The sequence below is a fragment of the Rhamphochromis longiceps genome, linkage group LG1 (genome assembly GCF_057381845.1).
Source record: "Rhamphochromis longiceps isolate RC_006_pf linkage group LG1, R_longiceps_female_GT1.1, whole genome shotgun sequence".
Lineage (NCBI taxonomy): Eukaryota > Metazoa > Chordata > Actinopteri > Cichliformes > Cichlidae > Rhamphochromis > Rhamphochromis longiceps.
The window spans coordinates 20,789,982-20,813,712 of record NC_140557.1 but is presented as its reverse complement, the minus strand read 5'-3'; the positions used below and the strand labels follow the sequence as shown (position 1 = coordinate 20,813,712).

General features: G+C 40.7%; 1 protein-coding gene across 4 annotated transcripts in view; it reads right to left on the bottom strand.

Moving 5' to 3' along the window:
* The window catches only part of mical2a (microtubule associated monooxygenase, calponin and LIM domain containing 2a), a 37,182-nt gene that overhangs the window by 11,414 nt on the left and 2,037 nt on the right, over nucleotides 1-23,731 (bottom strand). For 3 of the 4 annotated variants that reach the window (XM_085402156.1, XM_085402170.1, XM_085402172.1), the window contains exons 2-9: nucleotides 13,877-14,245; nucleotides 7,751-7,958; nucleotides 6,245-6,352; nucleotides 5,017-5,118; nucleotides 3,535-3,690; nucleotides 1,858-1,958; nucleotides 1,097-1,354; nucleotides 289-404 (exon numbers count right to left, since the gene is read on the bottom strand). In XM_085402156.1, the coding sequence (XP_085258282.1) occupies nucleotides 289-404; nucleotides 1,097-1,354; nucleotides 1,858-1,958; nucleotides 3,535-3,690; nucleotides 5,017-5,118; nucleotides 6,245-6,352; nucleotides 7,751-7,958; nucleotides 13,877-14,137 (1,310 nt within the window). In that variant the 5' untranslated portion in view covers nucleotides 14,138-14,245. Of the gene's footprint in view, nucleotides 1-288; nucleotides 405-1,096; nucleotides 1,355-1,857; nucleotides 1,959-3,534; nucleotides 3,691-5,016; nucleotides 5,119-6,244; nucleotides 6,353-7,750; nucleotides 7,959-13,876; nucleotides 14,246-21,836; nucleotides 21,986-23,731 lie in introns of those variants that run through there. The other variant, XM_085402165.1, reaches the window with a different exon arrangement.

Sequence of the window (23,731 nt, the reverse complement as noted above, 5' to 3'; positions counted from 1 at the left end):
TAAGCCCAAAGCATTTCTTTATCATGTAGAAAAACTGACATGTACTGCTAAAGTTGCACTTCTTATATTAAAATATTAAATTAATTAAGTTAAATTAAATGTGTAGTTAAATGTCTTTACACTGAGAGAAAGGTGAGTTTCACTGCTCCGGCCCACTAAAGATCAAAGTGGGCTGTTCGTGGCCCACAACGTAAAATGAGTTTGACATGCTGATTATGTGAACAATGTGTTTGAGTAGCACAGATTTATAGGAGGCGCTCACTAATGCCCAACATAAAGTGTGGGTACCTCTCTGCCAGCACTTCGAGGACCGGCTGACCCTGCGCCCAGCTCTTTACCATCCAGGCCGTGTCGAAGGCAGCCAGGAAGCCTCTGGCGCAGCCTGTTCCCATTGGCCAGAAGGGCTACACAGCAACACACAACAAGTTTGCCAGTTATTGTTAGAGGCATCGTGCCGTGGCTTTTAGTCTGTTTGACATACTTCTTCTCTTGGTCATCGGGGGATATACAAAAAAAAGGAGACAAGCTTTTTGGATTCCAGGTCATAGAAGTTGAAATAATGGAAAAATAAAGTCATGCTTAAGCAAACTGCAAACATGAAGTGTTAGGGGGTGATTATGTTTTCTGAGTGCAGATTTCCTTTTACAGAGAGACTGCTTACACAATAAAAAATAAAAGTGATGGGAAACCAAAGAAATGAGAAAAATGTGGCTCCATTAGAGAAAAGTTTGGTCTTGTCTGGAATTTGGGATGTCTTTAGTATTTCTGTTGTTGTTATGTTTTACCCTGTCATGTCACATACCAAAGCATTGACTATCCAAGTTTGAATATCTTACACACTTTCCTAAAAAAGCTCAGGTTGCCCATGTCTCTAAATAGATTCCTGAAATGTCCCTGTGTGCTTCTGGACCACCACCATTGTCTCAGAGCACAAAAATTCTGCTCCCTTAGTGATTCCAGACAACATCACCATCAAGTTTGAGACAGAGCAAACTGTAAACGACCGCTTTCTACCGGTCTTCTGCCCACAGCAATTGGATAGAGGAATTTAAATATCCATGCCATGAATGCCGGATTCTGCTACTTGCTGTCTTACCTCAAGCAGACTGTCGCCAACCAGTGCTACCAGCAACTGGTGTCCAAATCTCTCCCTGACCAGAGCAGCGTTCTCAGAGGCGTACATGTTAGTGAAGTCAAACATTGCTACATCTGGCTGCCCGCAATGGTTCATGGCAAAGTCCAGTGTGGGAAGTTGGTAGTTTGTGCCAAAGTCAGCAGCCTCTCGGGCGTAGCACAAAAGAGCTTCCTGGTTGACGTTTTCACCACTCAGCAGCATCTCTGTGTCTGAGTAATCCTGTCGGACCGAAGCAGTCAGAACAACCACAATGAATTTGTGTGCAAAAGCGAAACAAAAGCTCTCTGTTTATGAAAGAAATCAACGGAAGACAGTGAATAAAGAAAAGTAAGTAAGAAAAACTGATGAGCACAGATTTATAAATGATAAAATCAAATCGTTCTGAATCGAAATCTCTGAAGCATCAAGTTCTGCCAACATCTGTCTGCATCTGTTAGCGGTTATGGTTCTCCTGAAGCCAGTGCTTGGGGCTAAACAAATTACAATACAATGAATTTAACACATGACCGACACAGTCTTAGAAATAAACAAAAGATTTGACGATTTCAAATTTATTGTATTTTACGATATTAATTCTTGGAATAAGAAACCTGAACTGTAAATTGTCTGTAATATTCTTTATTTTTAAAATATAAGATAAATAACAATAATAAAAAAAAAAAAAACCAGACAGCATGAAATAAGATTACAGCAGATCTGTGGAGCTAGTGTATTTTGCTCACGTTGATGACGACTCCCTTGTCCAGCAGGCTTTGTTTCTTGGCAGTCATGACAAAGTAATGTGTGTTGTCCTTGTAGTACACAATGTTCTCCAGATCAATACCTGTGACAAATGACAAGTTTGCGTTACGGCTACAATTCATAAAAATCACCAACAAGCTTTTTCCACAGAGATGAAAGCTTGAACTCGCTTTTGTATGCTGAAAGGGGTTTAAATAAATGGTTTCTTCACACATCAGTGTCTCTTTCTGATGAACAGACTTCTTATTTTTTATTGCTGGAGGCTCAGAATGATCCCAGTGAAAATAATGAAAACAGTCGCTGCACAACATTCTTGATATTTCTTCAGGTATTGAGAACACTGTGCAAAATATCCCTGAAACTTTTAGTGAATTTGAAGATTTTAGATCTGATTTTTGCTGCATTTGGTCTGTAGTGACTTAGTGGTCTCACAGAGAAGTTTAATCTAAACAGCTTGGTTTTCATCTAACAGATAATTGTGGCTGATCCTGTTGGATCCATTATTATGTGTGATATTTAAGACTCATCCACTGTTGAAAAAAAATTGAAATGCAAAAATTGGATGATGTAACATGCATTTTCTTTAATTGCATGTGTTTCATCAAATATTTAACATGCTTTTAAAGTGTCAAACTGTAGCAGTTTGACAACCACCGTTCTCCTGCCAAATCCAGAATCATCCATCTGATTACCAGACAGAGAAGTGGGATTTGCAGCTCCAGAGAACACGTCTCCACTGCTGTCCAGTGGCAGCAGGCTTTACACCACAGCAACCGCCACTCTGCATTGTGTTTGGTAACGTAAGGCTTGGATGCAGCTGCTCAGCCATGAAAACCCATTCCATGAAGCTCTGTAGGCACTGTTCTAGAGGTAATCTGAAGCCCACATGAAGTTTGTAGGTCTGCAGAAAGTCGGTAACCTCTGTTGACCCTACTCTGTGAGTTCATAACTGAGTTGCTGTCGTTCTCAATCACTTCCACTTTGTTACAATACCACTAACAGTTGACTTATATTTAGTAACGAATTCCTCACTAAATTCACTGAATTCACGGAGCTGCAGGTGTAGGTGCTTGATTTTATCCACCTGTGACCATGGAAGTGATCGGAACAGCTGAATTCAATGATTTGGATGTGTGAGTGAAAACTATAACAACATAGTGTAACACCCAGTTTGTAATCTTACTATAATACACTAAATCTCCTTCTGTCTGTTTGCTTGCCCACAGACTCCTCCTACACTATCAGGAGTCGAGCAACCAAAATTGGCACACAGGTACATCTTAGGCGCCTGTGGGCTTTTCTCTATGTCACATATCATGATGTCATCATGTTGCCTAGCAACCATCTACCAACAAAATGACTCATTTGTTGTGTTAATGCACCTATAACACCTTGTGAAAGCATAACATTGTTTTTATTTCACAATCGTAACATCACAAAATCAACACAAAAATTTCAATATGGATGATATGACATCATTACGTTACCTAGCAACTACCCACCAAGGGGATAAAAATCATATACCAAACAACAATAAAGCATTGGTGATACTGGACTCAAGACAATTCAGCATGAGATACTGACTAACTAGGCATTTATTCAAATTTAAGCCTCTGAAATTGCCAGGTTTAATGAGTCTATTTGCACTCCCTTCCCACCTGTCTCTTCTTTGAGGTCAAGAAAGAACTTCTGGTTGAAGATGAAAGCCACTCCACTGATTTCTTCTACTTTGGCCTCTGCGGTGGTGTTCCTGTTGATGAAGTTGGCTGTGATGGCGATTGCCAGTTTACCCCTGAACTCCTTCCTTTTGAAACCTGGGAGAATGGAAAAAATAAAGACGGAAGAGAGAAAGAAATGGGGATGTTAATCTTCACAAGCAAACAAAGGCCTATCATCCTTTCCAGAGGAAATCTAGCAGTAAACCACAACTGCAAGGAAGTCATTTTAGGATAAGAGGCAGCTTGCCAAGGTGATTCTTTTTAGCGACAAGGAAACAAAAAGCTATGTGTTGTAAAAAGCCCGAAGAAGTAAACTGCCAAACGTATCATCAAATTAGCCTTCAGAACCAAAAGTATGTGGCATTCTTTCATTTTATTAACAATGTATTCAAGGTGTAAGAATTCAAGTTCAAAAATAGTTTTAAAAGTATCTTTGTGGAATCTAATTAAATCTTTTAAATACAAAAGTAGCAGAATAGCTCTGCTGATGACTGCCAATGTCAGATCTTTTGAACAGAAATGGACACAGGAAACAAAAAAAATAAAAACATCATGCATTCTTCAGTCCCATAACCAAAATAACTCAAATTAAGGTTCAACATTTTACTGGCAAATCAAACTATTTTCTTTTCCAACCTGTAAATGAAAGACTCCCAACTATGAGTGTGTGAAGGCTACGAGGAAGGGGGGAAATCAAGTGGTTCCATATAACAAAGTGATGTGTGCAATAGTGACGGTACAGAAGTGATGCTCTGAGCATGTGCTGCAGCCTCTCCGCACTGTCACTGTTAAATGTCATCCGTCACTTCACTGCTCGTTTCCAAAACCAGCAACAACAAACGGAGAGCATTTTGCTCTATGTTACCGTAGCTAAGACACAAAAGCAAGCTCACTGCAGGGAAAAATTATTTCCCCCAGGAGTCTTCATAATTGGGGAATGAGCTAAACGTTTTGTTCTGCCCCAGAATGCCCTTTTTAGGAATAAGCATTTGTTGCGATTTGGTCGTTAGATGACAGCATTTTTAAAAGAGAGGAGACGGATGGAGATGGGATGATGGAACCGATCCAGGGGGAAAGCATCAGCTGCTGCGCTGAGCCCCAGCTCTGCTCTATTTATGTACAGAGCTTTGGCTGTTTTGTGTGCAGCCGGTCCCACTGGGAGAGATCAATGGCTCCGTGCAAGTGCAAGTTTGCAAAAGGTGGGTTTCATTTATAGCATTGTAATAACGTGCCTCAAGTTTATTTAAAGTGAGAGCCCAGAAAAAGTCTGGAGGAATGTAAGGGCTGTAAAGTGCACAATAGGTCTGCTATTAAACTATTTTTGAGCAATTTCTTAGTCGCAACAGGTTCATCAGGTCTAAAAGTACAGTACATCCTTGAGGCATCTATACTCTTCATCACTTTTGTTTGCCGTCTTCTCACCTTCCAGGGTATTTCTGCGTCCGTCAGCTCCCACCACCACATCAAACTCAAAGTTAGCCACGGGGTGATCAGCAGGTTGGATTGCAGCCCTCCACCCAACCCCTGAAAGACAGAGTAAAACTGAGAGGGCCGAAAAGCCACATAATATAAATCCTAGGACAACAGCCTTTCATTCCTATTTGAATATTCCACCACAGAACAATAACACATGCCATGGGGAATGTTACATGATAAGAACACCTTTTCTTCCTGGATCGCTCCGCCGCCTGCCATGCTTGTGCAACTCTAAAGTCATCAGCATAGAGTGAACAAAAGGAGAAATAGAGCTTTATGATGAGCAGGAAAGTAAGAGACTCAAAGCATAAGGTCAACTGCATCTGGCCTGCAGACCATCAGCATAATTAAAGTCTGAAGTACTCTTTCAACTTTATTATGACCCATTTTAAGCGTGCAAGTGGGAGCTACAGAAGTGTGAGACCAGCACAGGAACAGCTTGGCAAGTTGTGCAATATCATCATGTGGAAAATGCATTCCATGATGTCAAAGGCACGGCTAAGTCCGTCGCAGCAGAGCACAGAACACAAGTTTGTGTCTAAATTTAGGCCAGGCTCTTCTTGTTATCACTGCATTGATATTACAGCTGGAGGAACAGCACAATAGCATGTTCGCTATTTTCTTCTTCAGAGCTTATAGGGAAATGCAGGATGTGAGGGTCAAGTAGTCATTTACGAAGCAGCGCTCAGTTAATGCCATTAAGTTGGGGAAAAAAAAGGAAAGTGATACTTTTATTCTCACTGCTTTCTAATACATGAAGTCCTCCTGTATCAGATATGCATTTGAGCAAAATAACCGTTGCTGACCTCATCCAAATATGATAGCAAAGTACTTCAATGCCAATGTTTATCTCGTGTTTACCGGTGGCTGTCAAGGAAATTAAATACTGCAGGATGAAAAGTCTTTCGCTGTCTAACCAGCCTTGAATATGAGCCGAAGCTGCAGAGCAGGAGGATTACTACAAATCCTCCAGGAAGCTCCACAGTATAGATCTCTAAAGAAATGTCTTCATTGAGCTTAACACATTGTTAAAAATCTCAACTTCACCTTATTAAAACACCAAGCTGTACAATTTCAGCCTTTTAAATCTCCCCAAATCTTGCGGCTAATAAACAAACTGTCAGCGAGTGAAGACAAACTCGCTGTTAATCTGTTGTTTGGACATGAAACCGACCTTCATTTTCCTGAGGTTCTAACAGGTTGACAAACTCCACATTGATGTGAAACTCCACGGCAACAATCAGGGCAACCTTCAGCAGGATCAACTGCAGCTGCTGAATGCCTGCAAGACAGATTCAGATTAATGTTTGGACACAGATGTAAGCCTGCCAGTTTTTACACCATCTTGAGAGGAAACAGCTCATTGTTTGAAAATTTGAAAGCTTTATACAAAAGGAACGTTGAGATCATGGATTGCTTCTTTTGTACAAATGAGTTTTATACAAATGATTAAAATTAAAGATGCACCGACTGACTGACCAGCGACCACCGGCCACCGGCCAATCAGACTCACGTGTCCCTTTTATGCATGCACAACACACATGCAGTGGTGAGGAAAACACCCAAAGTAAACTGCGAGGTGACCACAGACTCTTACAGACTCTTGAATCACCCTCACCCGGCTGAACACGGACATTTTAAAAAAAGAGAACAAAGGGAAAGCTCAGAGCAAGCCACGAGCTAGCAGCCTCGGTATGAACAAAGAACCAAAGCAGTTATGAGGAAGATTTATGGAGACAAGTGAAACTAGAAACTAATATAATTACCCAACATTAGTTTTATTACATAAATCTGCTGCACCTGCTTTTATTCAGTAAGGTAAAATATATTAGCTAAAGGTGGGTGTACAGCAGCTAATTTTCAGTTAATTATCCGTATATATAAAAAATTTATTTAACTGAACTAAATTGAGTTGAAAAACCTAAACCCTGAAGCACAAAAGGTTATTGTTTTGTCCTTTTTTTTCCAAATACTGCAGTTTCTGTGCTTATCTTTCTAGAAAATGAACAGACTGTTACTGCTGCTTTCAGTACAACTGAATGAGCTGAATCAAAACATTTAGTGCCCAGTGGACAGAAAAGGTAAAAAAGATGAGCCCTCAACGACACACATTTAAAAAGGTTCTATCTGTCCAACAGCCCAACAGGTCTTTTTTGTCACTTTGTTTTTATTTGTTTTGCCAAACTTATCAGAGATGCAGGCTTTTAAACTGAGCTCAGGTAACAACCCAGGTGGTTCCTCTACTTTATAGTCCAAATGATGCAATTTCCATGTTTTCCAAAAAGAATTGTAAATTTTGATTCATCTGACAACAGATCAGTTTTTTAGTCCTTAAATGAGCTTTGGCTCAGAGAAGCCTGTCTGGATCATGTTCACACGGCTTCTTCTTTGCATGATTCCTGAAAGTGTTCCTGAACCCATGCAGTGATTTCCATGACAGAATCCTGCCTGTTTTCTAATGTGCTGCCACCTGAGGACCTGAAGATCACAGGCATACTAGTTTTCACAGGCATCCAGTACCCTTGTGCACAGAAATTTCTCCAGACTCTTGGTAATATTATGTATGTACAGCACCTTAATGTCAAATTTTTTGCAGCATAAAGCACTTTAAGGTTGGAGTTAATAATTTGTGACAACAGGTCAAAGAAAAGCAAAGGCCGGTGTAGTTTCAGATACTCACTGATGTGGTCGATGGCTCCGGCACAGAATTTTCCATAGAACTTTTTGGCCCCCAGTCCCCGCAGGTCATGAATGGTATAGGGCCAAAGATGGAGCACGTTGTTCCTGGAAAAAGAGTCCCTCTTTTCAATCACCACCACTTTAGCACCCAGTAGGGCAAGTTCAATGGCAGTCCGCAGGCCGCAGGGACCTCCTCCGATGATGAGGCACTAAATAAGAGGGAATGACAAATTGACCTTATTAGCAACACAAGGAACCAAGCAAAAATCTCAGTCTTTGTACAATATTAATAGCAGAAGGCTGAGAGTTTTCCTGCAGAGTCCCAGATGAAAAATAGTTCACAGCCAACTTGTTTATAACATGCCTAGAAGCATTATGACATCTGCATAGATCACGATAGAGAGTACCATTTCACTGCACCACTGGACCATTTAGAGGCTGAGTGTCTTACTTAAAGACCCTAAAGGAAGACTGGCATTGACTCAGAGAATTATTGTGTCTTAGGATAACTTCCCCAGACCACCCGGTGTGCGTGAGGATTGTTAATAAAACACATTAAACGTGAGAGAGACAGATTACGGGTGCCCAAAGTGGTGCATTTGTCAGGAACTTCCCAAAAATGGATATTTGCGAACAACTTCCACCCACCTAAACCAACCTTTGCATATCTATCTCGTTATTCACGCACCAGCCTCTCCCAAAAATGCATGAAGTCAGTTCACTGAGGCTACTGCGTGTGTCTGAGAATGTGCGGTTCAAACATGACATCATTCCTTGAGTGATAGATGAAAGAAGTGACGCATGTGTGCTGGCAAACTCTCCTTTCCTTATGAGCACATTAAGAGGCTTTACAGAGAACTGTGCAGAGAGAAGATGTGTCTCAATTCTTTTGAGATTTAATCCAGAGGCAAGCTCCGACTCCTGCTGGGTGCAACAAGGCGGACTGTCTCCTGTCTCAATAGCCTCACCACATTTTAAATGCTGAAAATATCTTTTCTTTCACTTTTCTTGGAAGGTTTGCCACTTATCCAACACAAAGATCTATAGCAGCTCACTCCCTGCCATCCTGAGTCTCCAACAACTACACAACCAGAAAGAGTGAGGAGGGTTAATATGTATCAGCTCTGTGAGACAATCCGACATCATGACCTAATCGACTTCTTTCCCTGCGCCAAAAACAAGCAGCTGGGTTTTCATCACTCAGCACTGTCTCTCGCATTGAGCAGCTGAGCACCAGGTGTGATGAAGAACACAATGTTGAACCATGAGTTGCCCGAGGTTATAAAAATGAGGTATTCTCAGGTGTGGAGCACAAACAGGTGGTGGAAGCATTGCCTGGACAAGCCTACTGGCAAGGTTTGTTTTCCTCAACAAAGAGGAAGTTAAGCGAACCAGCTATTTTCACAGCCAGACCGAAATCGAGGATGCTAAAAAAAAAAAAAAGTAAAAATTAAAATAAAAAAACCAAAAAAAACCCCACGATGTCGCAGCAGAGCAGCGCTAAATCGGTTTGTTCAGATGTGTCGTCACAGTGTGTCCAATTTTCCTAAACTCACATCACCGCTTTGATCTCTCCAGCAATAATTAGCAAAGATGTCCCCTTTGTTTGACCACTTTTCCATTCGCTCATATATTTTTCCAGATATGAGGTTTTTCCTGAGGGCCAGCTCCACATCTGCCGAGTCAGGACAAACGCTTCCTTTCAGCTGCCCACCTGTGACCTCATTCTCATCCCAGCCCTGACATCTGTCTCCTGCCTTATCACCGAGCCCAGTTAGTCTGGTGATAAACTCACAGTTTGGTGTGAACGCACAGCATAGCCAAGAGGCCTCTGCTCTGTCATCGGGAGAGAATCAGGAGGTTATTTATTCATCTTCACATTATATTGTCAACTCATTTTTATAGGATCAAAACAGTAGAAAATAGCAATCAGAGCAAAAGTTAGTGTTTTCATTTTGTGCATTTTGCAAAACTCAATTCACGTCATCATCATATTTAACCTCCAGAGACTTGACCTCTCATTTGGTATTTTTTTCATTTCTATCTGCGATTGTTTGGAACTGATAAGTAAAAACTAAGAATTTCTTTTATACACAAAGTATTATGTCCTCATATGGGGACAATAGGCTTATTTTACAGCATAACACAATAAAGTCACTATTGTTTACAAAGCCTCAAACACTTTATTGAGCAGTACAAAAGATGAGGTGCCAAAAAGGCTAATCTTGATATATGAGGATACAGGACTGAGGAGGTTAAGGAAACAGAGCAAACATTTACATTTCTAAGATAAAGCAACTTCCAGCTGCTCCATCACTCACAGTGGCTCACCACAACAGATAGTGACAAATGTTTGACTTGACAGATTTTTTTTTTTCTTTTTAATGCAACCCCAAAGGGATCTGTGTCTCCTCCTGGGGATCTTTCACTCCTTAGGCAAATCTGTAACCCACTACACTACGGAGCCACCAGCATTTTGAGACATCTGCATCATCAGTGCAAGTTCTTTTCCCCAAACCCTTGAAAATTGCACAATACATTTTAACTAATAATTCTTGAGCTATAAGTTGCAAAAAAACAAAAACAAAAGCCAAATATATAAAAAATTATAGAAACGAAAACTCAAAAATAAAACTGATTTTTTTTATTTGTCAGTTAAAACGGGAAAAAAACATAATTTTTGGCAATTATCTCATAGTTTAGTTTTTATAGGGTTAAAACCAGCCACACAATTTTTGCATATTGAAATGAATGATCTCTTAAGGTAAACCCACACAAACAAACCCTGGACCGTTACGCTGCATTACCGCTCTTACTGGTAAGGCTGTTTGGTCTGACCACAACATGCCAAAAGATTTACAGTTGCTCCTTTTATTAGGGGAAAAGCAGATTAGCGACAGTCACCTGAAGATAATACAGGCACGCGTTGGAGTTTTGGACCTCTAGCAGCATTTTAGATTTTGTGACTTTTTAGTGTCACAGTCACAGAGGAATTTTGTATTGCTGTTGTCCATCTGACCATCCCTTTATTGGGAGCATGATTTCTAACAAACAAGATTGAAGGCTTTTGTTTGTTTGTTTTAAATGTGGCACAAACATTTACTTAGACTCGAGCATTAACTAATTTGATTTTGTTGGTCAAAATTTATGGTCAATTTGACCTCTCAAAGTGCAATAATTCCCATGCTCATGACAAAATACCACACTAATGCATACAGGTAATAACATAAAACAAGGAAGCATAAAGGGAGATGATTATAAAGTGCAATTTGACTGTTTGAAGCAGACATACAAAAGGGAGGCGGTGACTCTGGTTTTGTTTATTTTCCTGCGTGCGCTCACAGACAATGCAAAACTCATGTAAAAGAAACATGTAAAGGTTTCCAGGTGATTTCTCTGATGTGCAGGTGATGCTAATGCGCTGGCAGAGTCATGCAGGCTCATGTATACGCACAATGCAGTTTGGAACGTAAAACTGGAACTGAAGAGAAGCTACAAGAAAAACTCCTATATGTGTTTAAATCAGGTGTAATTATAAAAAAAGATCTGTGAGGTGCACTGAAAATGTCTTTGTCTATATTGGGGTGTCAAACTTGAGGCCCGGGGGCCCGAATTGGCCTGCCGAAGACTACAATCTGGCCCACTGGACAGCATTGGAAAATGTGAAGAAGGGCATGAATTTTGGACTTTTAACAGTATTTTCATAAGTTGTACAGCTTTTCCTGCTGATAACAACCTCCTGCACAGCCATTCATACTGCACCAAAGTAGTTAAGTAACAGATAAACAATTGCTTTGGTCTACAACTACATTGATTCGACAGTTTAAAATACGATGAGCTACCAGAACTTCTTACCCTTTAAGTCAGGCTGACATATTTCATTTACCACAGCTGGATTTCTTTAGCATGTAGATAAACTGAGTCATAAAGTTGAAACTGCACTTCTTTTTCTTATATTGAGATATCACAAGGATTAAATGTGTACTTAAATTTCTTGACAATGACAGAAAATGGAGTTTTGCTGATCTGGCCAACTTAAGATCACAGTGAGCCATATGCAGCCCACGATGTAAAATGACTTTGACATCACTCGTCTTTTTTATGAAAAGATTCATTCTGTTGTAGGCAGTAAAACTTCACGAAAAAGACACAAGCTACAGCCACATGTCACCTCAGCCAGCTGTGTCCGGTAATAAAACCCAGATGACATTACATCCTTTTAAAAAAAGTTACTGCTACAGCAGCAATAAGAAGACGAAGAGGTGCTGAGTGATATCACATCTGTCAGTGTTAAAGAGCTGCGCTGTCATAAAAATGACTCGTTACCTCGCGGTTCTCAGAGGAGACGCTTTTAATCACGTAACGGCAGACCGCCTGGCCATGAGTAATTAAAACATTGTGCAAGTGTACCTGGCTCATTAAATCTCTGGCATTTGCACAATCACAAATTCACTACGCACCACTCACTGGCTAAGCGTCTACATTTTATAACACAACTCTGTGGATTGTCAGAATTAACAGCTTTGGCTCAGAAGTTTAAGGGTCACACTTTCTTCAAAAAATATTTTTTCCTTCTTATTACCTGTTTGGGCGCCGGCTTAAATCAGGCAGAACGAGTAAAACCGGGCTCACATTTTAAAAACACATTTTCAATAATAACGCGGGCCTGGCTCCAACCCTTTGAGACGAGCCCAATTTTAGTAACGCTAGGGCCAAATAATCACAGTTGCTGACTGATGCTGTCTGCTTCTCTGGGCAATAAAACAAGCTCTCTCAATCTGAGCGCTGCTGATGGCTGCAAGGTAATCACACTCCTCTGGGTTTTTCTACTTTCCGTCATCACCTTTACTGCCCCCACGCCCGCATACACAGGATACTGTACACACACCCTTTTTTATGGCTCTTTTGTCCCTTTTGCAAGTTGTTTTTCATCATGCACTTCAAGACTACCCCCTGAATAGCGCTCTGAATAGGACTGAATCTTTACACGACAGTCAAAAAAAAGCAACACACAGCTGTCTTCTTGGTTTCCCCCTTGTCTTTAATAGTAATAAAATGCAAATGCATGCAATTTATATTTTTTTCTGCTGGCTGATCTGTCTTTGTGAAAATTTCAGGATGTATTTATTCCAGTTTTGTCATATAACACCTGTCTGCTGAGAGCTGTTAAAGGAGTGAAAGAGTAACTGTCTGGGCAAGTAGAGGTTAAAATAAAGACTACTTGAGCTATGGCACTCTGTAGAGCACTTTAGCAGGGTCTCAGTGAGACTGCCCCTGAACTGAGGTACAATTAAAAAGGAGTCATGTGAGACGAAACCATAAAGATACTTCCTAAATCATAAAACATCAACTTTAATGATGCATGAACCAAGCTTTGTGATCATTTTTAGACTTTCAGGCCAATCAACACATTGTTAGCTTTCTGCGCATACCGAGAATAAACTGAAAGATACATGCTTGAGATAGAAACCCCATCAGACTAAACATTTTCCCAGCTTTACTGTTTTTAACCACTTTTAACTTTTAACTAGCTTTATTTCAGCCACTAAACTCAAAAGTGAAGCTTAGAGTCAAAATATGAGAGCTGGCTGCTGAAAGGTTTTGTCAAGCAAATGAAAAACGGTGTGAAAAAGATGACGTCTATCGTTGTTTCTTCTATAAAAAACCCCAACAAAACAGCTGCTGTCATGCAGTAGACTCTGCAGTCTGGGGTAAAGGATCCTCGAAACCACTAACAAGGAGACTTTTTAAAAATAGCAACATGGCCGCAGAAACAACACATCAACAGAACTGTCCTAAACCAGATTAGAAACGCCTCTTGTCCTTCTGAAGCTAGAGAATACATTGTTTTTAACTGATTTTTCTGGTTTTAAATAGATGTGATAGAGACAAGAACAGGAAATTTGGGGGAAAAGACCAGGGGAATGAACTGCAGCATAGGCGGGGCCCTCTGGGAATGTTATGAACACTAATCGCTCAGCCATCAGGTCACTCCAGGAAATAATCAAAGAATTTATGGGGCTGTGGAGAGCAGTTGATAAATATAAACAGAATATATCATGTCAACACCTCATATGACTTTTTTGCAGTATGTACAGTAGATGCACAAAGATGTAATCAAACCAACCTTAGTGCCCGCACAGGCTTGGCCTTTTCTGTACTCCTTATGGGACATCCTCTTGTCGAGCTTACTCCAAAGCGCTTTTGCTTTCCAGGAAGTAACCTTTGCCTTCAGACTGTTGTAGAAGGTGCTGTGCTCTGCGGGGTCGAGGTTCTGGCATCTGCAGAGGACGTTAAAGGCCTGAAGGGCTCCTTTGCAGGTCGAGGCCTGGATGAAGTTCTCAAACAGCTTCCCTACATTGTCCCTCTCCTCCTCTGTCTCTCCCATCTTCCCAGCTGCAGTAGATGGTCTGGTGTACGGAGGCGCCTGCTTAGTTCAGCGGTCTCTGCCAGATGTGGCTACACCCTCAGCTTGGCCCGCACCATCATGCCCCGTCTGAGGAGGCAAGACACATAAGAGCCTGACGTCATCTTATGGCAAAGAGTCTCTCATAGGTTGCTTTAGGCAAATGACGTTTTTCCCTATTCTGTTATTAGAATGACTAAACTAAGCATTTTCCTTATGTTACATCGAGCTCTTTTAAGGGTTTGTAAACTAAAACGCTGAAGTATTTTAAGGTAGGTTGACAACACAGCTGGATTCTATCTACTGCATGACTCCGGCTTACCATAACGAATTGCTTTAAATTACAGGACAGTCAGTGCCACTCCACACTAAGTCAACAGGCATTTTGAAACACAGTAAGCTTACACCCACATCAACAAGATAAAATTTCAAGCACACAGGAGGATTTGAGACAAACACTAGAGAGAAAACCGAGCACAGAAGTAGAATGAGCCAGTCTGTCAACATCGGGCAGCTGTTGGAGCATATTTACTTCTCGTGCTTTATAGAGGCATAACCATGGGAGCCTGTAAATTGAGGTCTCTGTGGTTTTGTGTAGTGCGTCCTGGTACAACAAAGAGTCAAACTTTTCAGCAGCTTCAAGTGTGTTTGACAGCTTTGCAATAAAGAAAAGTTTCAATTTTACACAAGAACATCGGCATGAAAATAATGTAACATGCAACTAAAACTGTAGCATGTTTTTGACTGGGATTCATTTTGATACAAGAAAAAAGAAAACATTTCCATCATAGCCAGTTTTAAATTGAGTAACTAGCATTTATATATCAAACACCAATGAAGCCCATCATGGGCTCCATTCCCTAAAATAATAACACAATAAAGTGAAGGTGCAGCGATTTGTTAAAACATGTCAACATAAATGTAGCATATCAGGTGCGAAACGGAGTTTAAAGAATTGTAACAATCTGGATTATTTGGTGTGACTATCTTTAGATGGCTGCCGTTCCCTAAGACTGGTTCTGCCAGAGTCTTCTTCCTTGTTACTCATGGTTGTTGGGGGCATCTCTGCAGTGTTGTAGGGTCTAAACCTTACATTATGAAGCACCTTGAGCCAACTGTTGTTGCGATTTGGCATTATATATTTGTTCTGTCTGATGATCCCACACTGCTTTAGTAATGTTGGGGTCTGGGTTGTGGGGAGGCCAATCCATGACTGATAGAAAAACACACAATGGAACACTATTTGGGTTTGCCTTTACTGTATTGGCACTGTTTTTGGGATCCACCTTTGCCAATCAGTTACTTTCCCAATGTTACTGCATGGTGGATCAACATCTGATGGTGTGTTCGTAATTCCATCAATTTTGACAAGATTCCCATCACCACTGGCTGAAATCCAGCCACAAACATGACAGAGCATCCATCAGGTGTTACAGATGGCTGTGAACACTCACTGTTGGACCTCTTGCCTGACCTCCCATCTGATCAGACTTTTTCCCTATTTCTTTAGGGCATGACTTTCAAATACAGTTCATCTGCTGTGGATAGTTTTTAGGCCTGTCACTTCTTCTTTTATCCTCCATTTTTCCAGTTTCCTCGAAAACTATGAAAGCCTGGAGAACTATTGTTCAAAGCTGCTTAAAAAATAATAAAACAAAGTCTGGTTCCTTGGAAACAAATTATAGAGAAATGAGGGCGGCTCAAGACTTTTGCATATCACTTTATTTATCTTGCGGTATTTTTCGCTCCACTAAAAAACCAGACAGTGTTTTTGGAAGGAAGAAAGAGGTCCTTGAAATTCACTGTAAGGAAACGTTAGACTAACATAGGCTGATAGATGTGATTAGGTATGCACGCTTTATAGCCCACCTTGTACTCAGATATTTGTATTCATTATGCGCCTGCGTGTGAAAGCGATTGTTAATAACACATGCTCGTGTCATCGCAGAGCTGAACTGACAGAACAAAAAAACCCTTCACTTCTCTCTTTCTTCCAAACAACCATCAAGCATTTTGAAAACCACGCCACAAAAGTCTGTGCCAGGGGTTCAACATCAAAGCGAAATGTGAAAAATGTCTGCATTAAGCATGTGTGGGCTAACTTGGGTGGAGACCACAGCTTCCGTGAGTTTTGGGCGAAGTCTGCCTTTGGTATTTTAATGTCTAATGGAGGGACATAGGCATGGTTTGAAAAGAGGTCAGTCTACAAGTGCAAGACTTGGCCAGAGCTAAAGAATAACACAGTCTTACTATCAAATCCACGGGCCCACGGGCCTACATGAGCGCGACTGTCGTAGGGAGCTTAAGTCAGAAACGAAATTAAAAGAATAAATAAAAAACAACAACAAGCAACCAGTGAAATTTACTCACATTCAACGACCATTGAACCCTGGGTCAGGACAGTTTGGATTGTGTTTTGAATGTGGTGAGATTTTGAATGTTGCTACCACAGCAACAACAGTGTCCCCAGGCTAAAATTAACATATTCATTTGCAAAAGATCCTGTTTGGCCCTGTGTTTGCATCCTGTTTTGCTGCTCCTGTCGGTGTGGCTTTACACTTTAGAAACCGGCTGGGAAAGGGAACATTGTCAAACCAATTGAAAAGACGTATACCATTGTGTGTGCTTCAAAAAGCTCCTGTCCTGTCAGTAAATCTCATAGACCTCTGAGGCCTTCACAGCAAACATCCAGCCTCACTCAGTGAGCTGGCATTCCTTTGCCACGTGGCTAGAAGAGCCCTGAACTGCTCCATCAGCATGAGTTCAACACTCACACTGCTAGCCCTCTGGCTTCACCAGCCACAACTCGCAGGACCACCTCCACAGATTTTTGGGAAATCTACTCTTAATTGTCAACAACTGACAAGCAAGAACTACGATGAGCGTGATTAATGATACACAAGCTTTAATCCTACATGCATGGCAGGAAACTGTGATTGGAATATTGTTGTATATTCATGGGGTTTTTTAAGCTTTTGTAATGTCTTCCATTGCCTGTATTTAGTCATTTTCTTTGACATTTGCATTATAATAATCTTTTGGGCTGCTAAGTTATACCACAAAATGAACAAAAGAAATTTCCATTGTCATCACTATTGTCTGTTGCTGTATTTTCTCTATGCAATGACATCATTTTACTCTAAACTTTGGTGAGTGTTCAATAAGCTCTCATGCCCTTGGTGGACGGCTCAGTCAAAGAGATGTTTACTGCATTTATGTATTCACATTACAGTCTAAGCAAAGTGGTAAAACAGGCACCCTTATTGGAAACATCTGCTATAGGAGCCTGCGAGGACTATTGAAAAGGTACCACTTACTGTCTTCAGAGCCAAGTCGATGCTCAACACTCTAACTGCACTGTCTCTGGCAGAGTCCTATGACTTCACCATCCCTGCCTGACAGAATGGAAAGTCACTTGTGGGCCGACACAGTGAATCCGCAAAGCAGCTGTAAAAAATATAACTAATGACAGATGAAGCAGGCTGAACGCACATGCACACACGCCATACACGTCTTATGTCTAACCATATAATGCTTAATAGGATTGGAGATTTTGATTGCATGTAGGTTTAAGTTTCCTGTGTGTTTAGAAAGGAGTATAATTAAGTGAAACTACCTTAGTCCTGAGAAGATCAAGGGAAGTGATTAATTGTAAAAAGGCTGGTTTTTATATAGAAATAGCTTTGGTTTGTTTGTTTGAATTATCAATCCAGGAAGTACTAATATCTGATAAATTTTCAGTGATGTCACAGTACTTTGTGCAATCATTTTGTTGTAAAAAAAAGAAAGAAAGAAAAGAAACAAAACTCCTGAACAACAAATGCTTGTTTGGAACAGTGGCCAAGAGAAAGGCTCTTTTCCTCTTAAAAAAGAACTTGTAAGCACAGCTTAGGTTTGCAAAGTCGCATCTGAACAAACCACAAGACTTCTGGATGAATCTCCTTTGGTGAGACAAGACCAAAGTGAAGATGTTTGACCATAATTCCCAGCACCACATCTGGGAAAAACCAAACACAGCATATCAGCACAAACACCTCATACCAACTGTCAGCCAAAGTGGTGGAGGGGTGATGATTTAGGCTTTTTTTGTTTTGTTTTTTTGCAGCCACAGGACCTTAGAGTTATTGAGCCCACCCTGACCTCCTCTATATAACAACTTGTTCGAGAATCAAATGTAAGACTAACAGTAAGCTTGGCCTAAACTAGGTCATGCAAGAGGACAATGATCCCAAGCACACGGCTCTCATGTTGGGTCACTGGAGCAGGTAGCTCTCCAAATTTGATTTGGAAGATTCTTGTAAAGAAAAGTGGGACAAAATTCCTCCACAACAAATTGACAGAATGACACAATCCTACAGAAAACAATTACTTTAGGTTCTTGATGCTAAATGTGGTTTTTCAAGCTACTGAATCATGCGATGTACTTTGTTTTTCACAGTACTGTGAGAACATTTGATCTCATTCCTGCATACGGATGAGCATGCAACTGAGTGTCCTACATATAAAATGAAAGCACTGACGTGTCTTTGAGAGACACCGCCAGGTATCAGTTTTCAGTATGATAAAGGAGGAATCTTAGGAATGTGAAAGTGTACCTGCAACACCTACACAACAAAAATCTTTATGTCCTCCTACACTACTCTATAAGATATATACTTTCTTTGTCTGTGGCCCTCAGGAACATGTTAATTTGTTACTAGCAAAGCCAGAAATCATTTTTTAAAAAGAGGCATAAACAAAATATTTTGTACCCTATGTAGTATGGCCTTTGTATACCTGTGTATCTGGAAAAGGAAAAATGGCACCAAAGAGGGGGGGGGAAAGCAACAACGATTCATTTACTTGTGACTTTATGGTGTCAGTCTGTTTGTTTTTTCCTTATTATTCAGTTGAATCAATTTTTTCTCTAAATTTTCATAGATATGGCATTCACACTGGCCACTATTTTCCCTACTGGCAACCCTTTTTCTTTACTTTAAGTCAGTTGACTTCTGTTTGCTTTGGCTTCATTGATTTGATGAGTCTGCTTAGTTGAACTGGCAGTTTAAATGATCTGCATGTTGATGTTATAGACTTTGGGTGGATGTGTATATACCACATGAGGTAAATGAACAAAGAAGGAAAGGAAAACAAACGTTCAAAACCACCATGAGAAAACTACAAGGCTTCAAACATAAATCCTTTCAACTAAACAAAAATGTGAATACAAAACTAATAATAATGTTGCGCAAAATAAGTAAATAAATAAAAACACTTTAACCCATGACTATGCCATGCCATTTTGGCTCTTTCATCTATCTTTACGTGACATCCCCTGGTGACTAATAGGCGAGCAGGATTTTCTTTCCTGTGTTGCTGTTTAGGCTCACATCGGTGTGATGTTTAATGGCCCGCAGTGAGGAATTAATAACTTCCCTCAAATGACTTAAAGCAAAATAAACAAGGCCATTTTGAAAATGTAAGGCGTGAAAGTAAACACTTGTCAGAAAAATCACTACTCAAGTAAAGTACAGAGACATAAAAATTCTACTTAAGCACAGTAATGAAGTATTTGTACTTCGTTACTTCCCACCTCTGCCTAGTGGTGGCTGAGGTTTGCAGTATCAGTTTCTCAATGAAGAGACCTCCACTCAGATAAAAAACAAACAAACATGTGCACACTAAGGATGTTCCTGTCAATTAATTTCATAGTCGACTAAACGAAGGGGGGGAAAAGTAGACTAACTAGCTAGTCTAAGACTAAGAAACACTCAATTATGATGTTAAATTCGAAAACTATTTAATGGACTATGTCAAAAATTGATAAGAAAACAATTTTAAACCATTTCAAATTCAAATTCAAATTTTATTTGAATTTTATTTTATGACATTTTTGGTGTTCATATCGCACTTTTAGACTCTATAAAAGCAAACATAGACCCAGAACCATGGACTGAACTACCAAGCTTCTGGTAGATCTAGCTCTACGTCATGACCAGAAAATGATATCAGTGCTCCCACCAAAAAAGTCATCAAGGAGGTTTGATTCACAGTCAAATATTCCAACTTCCACTTTAAACCAGCGAGCGTGCAGTGAGTAACATTTAGCCTATCACAATCTGTGATTAGTGGTCATAAGTGGACGGATATCCTCTGAACATGTGCAACAGTATTAGCTCATTAGCTCATAAGCCTTTTTTCTTTTTACATGTAAAATTATTAACGGGAACAGTAACCTATTAAGATACATTAGATAACTTGATGGTTGAGAGAAAGACAGGATCTCCAAAAGGCAAACATCAGCCAATAATAACAGTGAACTGATACATCGTTCCGACTCTAGTGCAGACTGTTTGGAGGTCAAAGAGCGAGCTATATCTGGGTATTAGCTACACAGGCAAAGCTTGTTAAAAAGATCAATTCAGTGGCAGATTCCACGGAAGTCTGACAGCAAATAAGTACAGAATATCAACATTTTTATCTCTAAGAGATACTCTTAACTCACTGAGTGTAAGACAATCAGTGATTGAACAACACCATGTGAAAACGGTTGTGCTTTAAACCTAAAGGCAATAAATACAATGTAAGAAACTGGATCAAGTGTCAATGCACTGTCTTCATTTGTTTCTGCAGAGCACGGAGCTTCTGGCTATCAGGATACAATAGGAAGCTGACAACACAAGGAAAACATTGGGAGTGCTGGGAAATGCACATACTGTAGTGCCGTCAGCCAGCAACAGTAATTACAGACTGGATTGAAGAAAACCAGGAAGGAACCCTCTGTAGACCTGATAAGCAGGCAGCTTGCCTCTGAAAACATTGCACTCATGTGGACTTCAGCCTGTGGGCTCTGCCCTCCACCAGGCCCCAAAGCTCCACAGTATTATCTCAGCTCTCAGAAATCTGGCTGCGTGTTCAGGCAGCATTGCCAAAACAAAGGAAGATTTGTCATGAGATAGGTAGAAAGACTGACAGATCACAGTATACATCAGTCAACTTCAGAGGGGGAAAGGTCTAAATTCACTCAAACGGGAGCAGACTTGTGAAGCTTCGGGGCTGCTTTCTGGAGGCCCATTTGACCTGCAAGGCGTGTTCTCCACATGGCTCTATCAGAAAATAATTTATCAAGAGTCACACTGACACCAACAATTTACAGGAGCAATTATTACATCTACCTACACGTTATTAGAAGTCCCTACAGTCTCCTTAATAAACCAATAAACGGACTCACGACAACCTAACATTACACATCAGTGAACTTGGACCACTCACACCACAGAGAGGCACATTAAAGGTTTGTACAGCCGTGTATCACTGCCTGGCAGGAACAGCAGCTTCTGTACGCCAGCAATCATGAAAGCTAGTCTTGGAATAGACAAGTGTCATGTTGCAAAAGAAAACAGCACATGATACGAAAGGACATCGTCACAAGCAAAAACATGTAAACAAGAGACTCTGTAAACTAGATTAGCGCCAGAAAAACCCACAAAATTGCACAAAGTTCAACCCAATAAGAGTCAGAGTTTGGTACCATCAGGCTAACGCTTCAGGTGATGCACCGCACCGCAGTAAAATTACTACAGCTGTGTCGGTCCTTCAGTGGCTCCAGCTTAACTGTGTTTATATGCGATATGTGCCAATGTTGCAATGTAGAAATGGGGAAGCAGAAATGTGTTTGTTTGCTGTCCTATTTTAAGCTGACCTGAAGTGGCAGAGATGACTCCTACGAGTCAAATGGGAACTTTAACCATGGCGCAGATGATTAAGCAGCAGACCACACGGAACGACGGGCCGCACCTATCTCCCAGAGCTCCTGTCTCTTTTAGTGTAGCTGATGCCTGGACACATGTGCCTGTTTTTTATGCTGTGGAACAAGGAAGGAAACATATTGCAGAGAGGAAGGAGAAAGTTTACAACACCTCCCTGGCAATAATGACTACAAGCTTCCACTTGTAGTGTTTCAGGCTGTGTGAAACTCATTGTTTTTACTGTACCTCACATATTTTTAACAATTCAGTTCACAAAGACATTCAGTGATTTTAATACTTGACAAGCTCACAAGTAGATGTCTTGATGACTGTAACCATCTAACCTAATCCTAACCAAGCAACAAACACTGTTTCAGAGGCAGAACTGGGTCAAAACACCATGAACTGTGAAATGTATTAGCACAATCACGACCTTCACAATCATTAATATGACTCAAAAGTCCCACAGTTTCACCAATCATTAATACTAAAAAAGGAACGAAACGATTTTTTAAAAAAAGGAATGGAGGAAAGCCATCCACTGTGGCAACTCGTTAAGGGAGCAGGGGGCAAATTTCCCTTCAACTCAACCTGACTTCATATTTTTCACCTGGATGCCTGCACACCACCTGCAAGATAAGCCCCTGTTGCACAGATCTAGAAACTGCTCACCAACCCTGTTCCACCCCAAAGATCCTTGCGGCCTCTATCAAAGCTTGACCATGACCCTGATCAGGTGACCCTGAATCCTCCCTTAGTTCGCTGCAATAGGCCTAGGCTGCCAGGGGCTTCCCATAATGCACTAAATGTTTCGTGTTCACTCACCTTCTTCACCCACTATGTGCTTCACACCACTTTTTATTTAATCATTAGTTATTAATCTCTCTTCCAGAGCAGGTTTTTTGTGCTGTCTTCCTTCCCTCAGCCCAACCTGTCATCGCAGATAGCTGGCCCTCGGTGAGCCTGGCTTTTCCTGTTAAAGGGAATTTTTCTTCCCACAGTCTAGCATTCACACACTTACACTCCAGTAGATACATCTTGCCCAAGAATACTTTGGCATGTGGAGCGGAGGAATCAAGGATTGAACCACCAGCCTTCTGATCACCGAGCATGAGCCACAGCTCAGGCCAGTGGATTTAAACCCAGGCTCTTCTTACTGTGAGGTGATTACTAGCGCTTACTAGTGTTGACCATCACACAACCATGCCACCCACTGTGCGTATATAAATTGACCTGTTTTGTCAGGCAAAGGTCTTAAAACCCTGATAACTATCCTGAAACTAAAGATAGACTTTGGTCTATTAAATAACGTTTCTTTTAGATCCTTCATAAGGACCATAAAACTGTAGTTCCTCAGTTGGCACCATGAGTCAAGGGGGCTGTGCAGCTTTCTGCACTCACTGAACCTCCAGGGACTGTTGTTAGGTTAAACTCCAGTAAAGCTGGTAATTGCAAACTAAAAATGAAATGCTGCCATGGGAATTTGCAATGTAAGCTACTGAACCCTGTCACACTCATTTTTTCAACAGTAAAGTGGCAGTTTACAAATGGGGACGTTTGTATGCTTCCGTTTCACCAGTCAGTTTATCGCACTGGTTCCTCATGTGTTACAATGGTTCAAGAATCTGACGTACAGCCCCTATTGCTGCTTGATGTTTGTGTATTCTTTCAGATGTACAGTACACTTCAGTGCTAAAAGGAGACAACCAGGAATCACAGATGAATCTGTCATAGCTCACCATGTTTGGCGCACGAGCGTCAAAGCCACTGAGACAAGAATATACAGTTTACTGTGACTTCCAACGCATTTTACATCATAATGCATGAAGCCAAAAAAAGGGTAAATGAA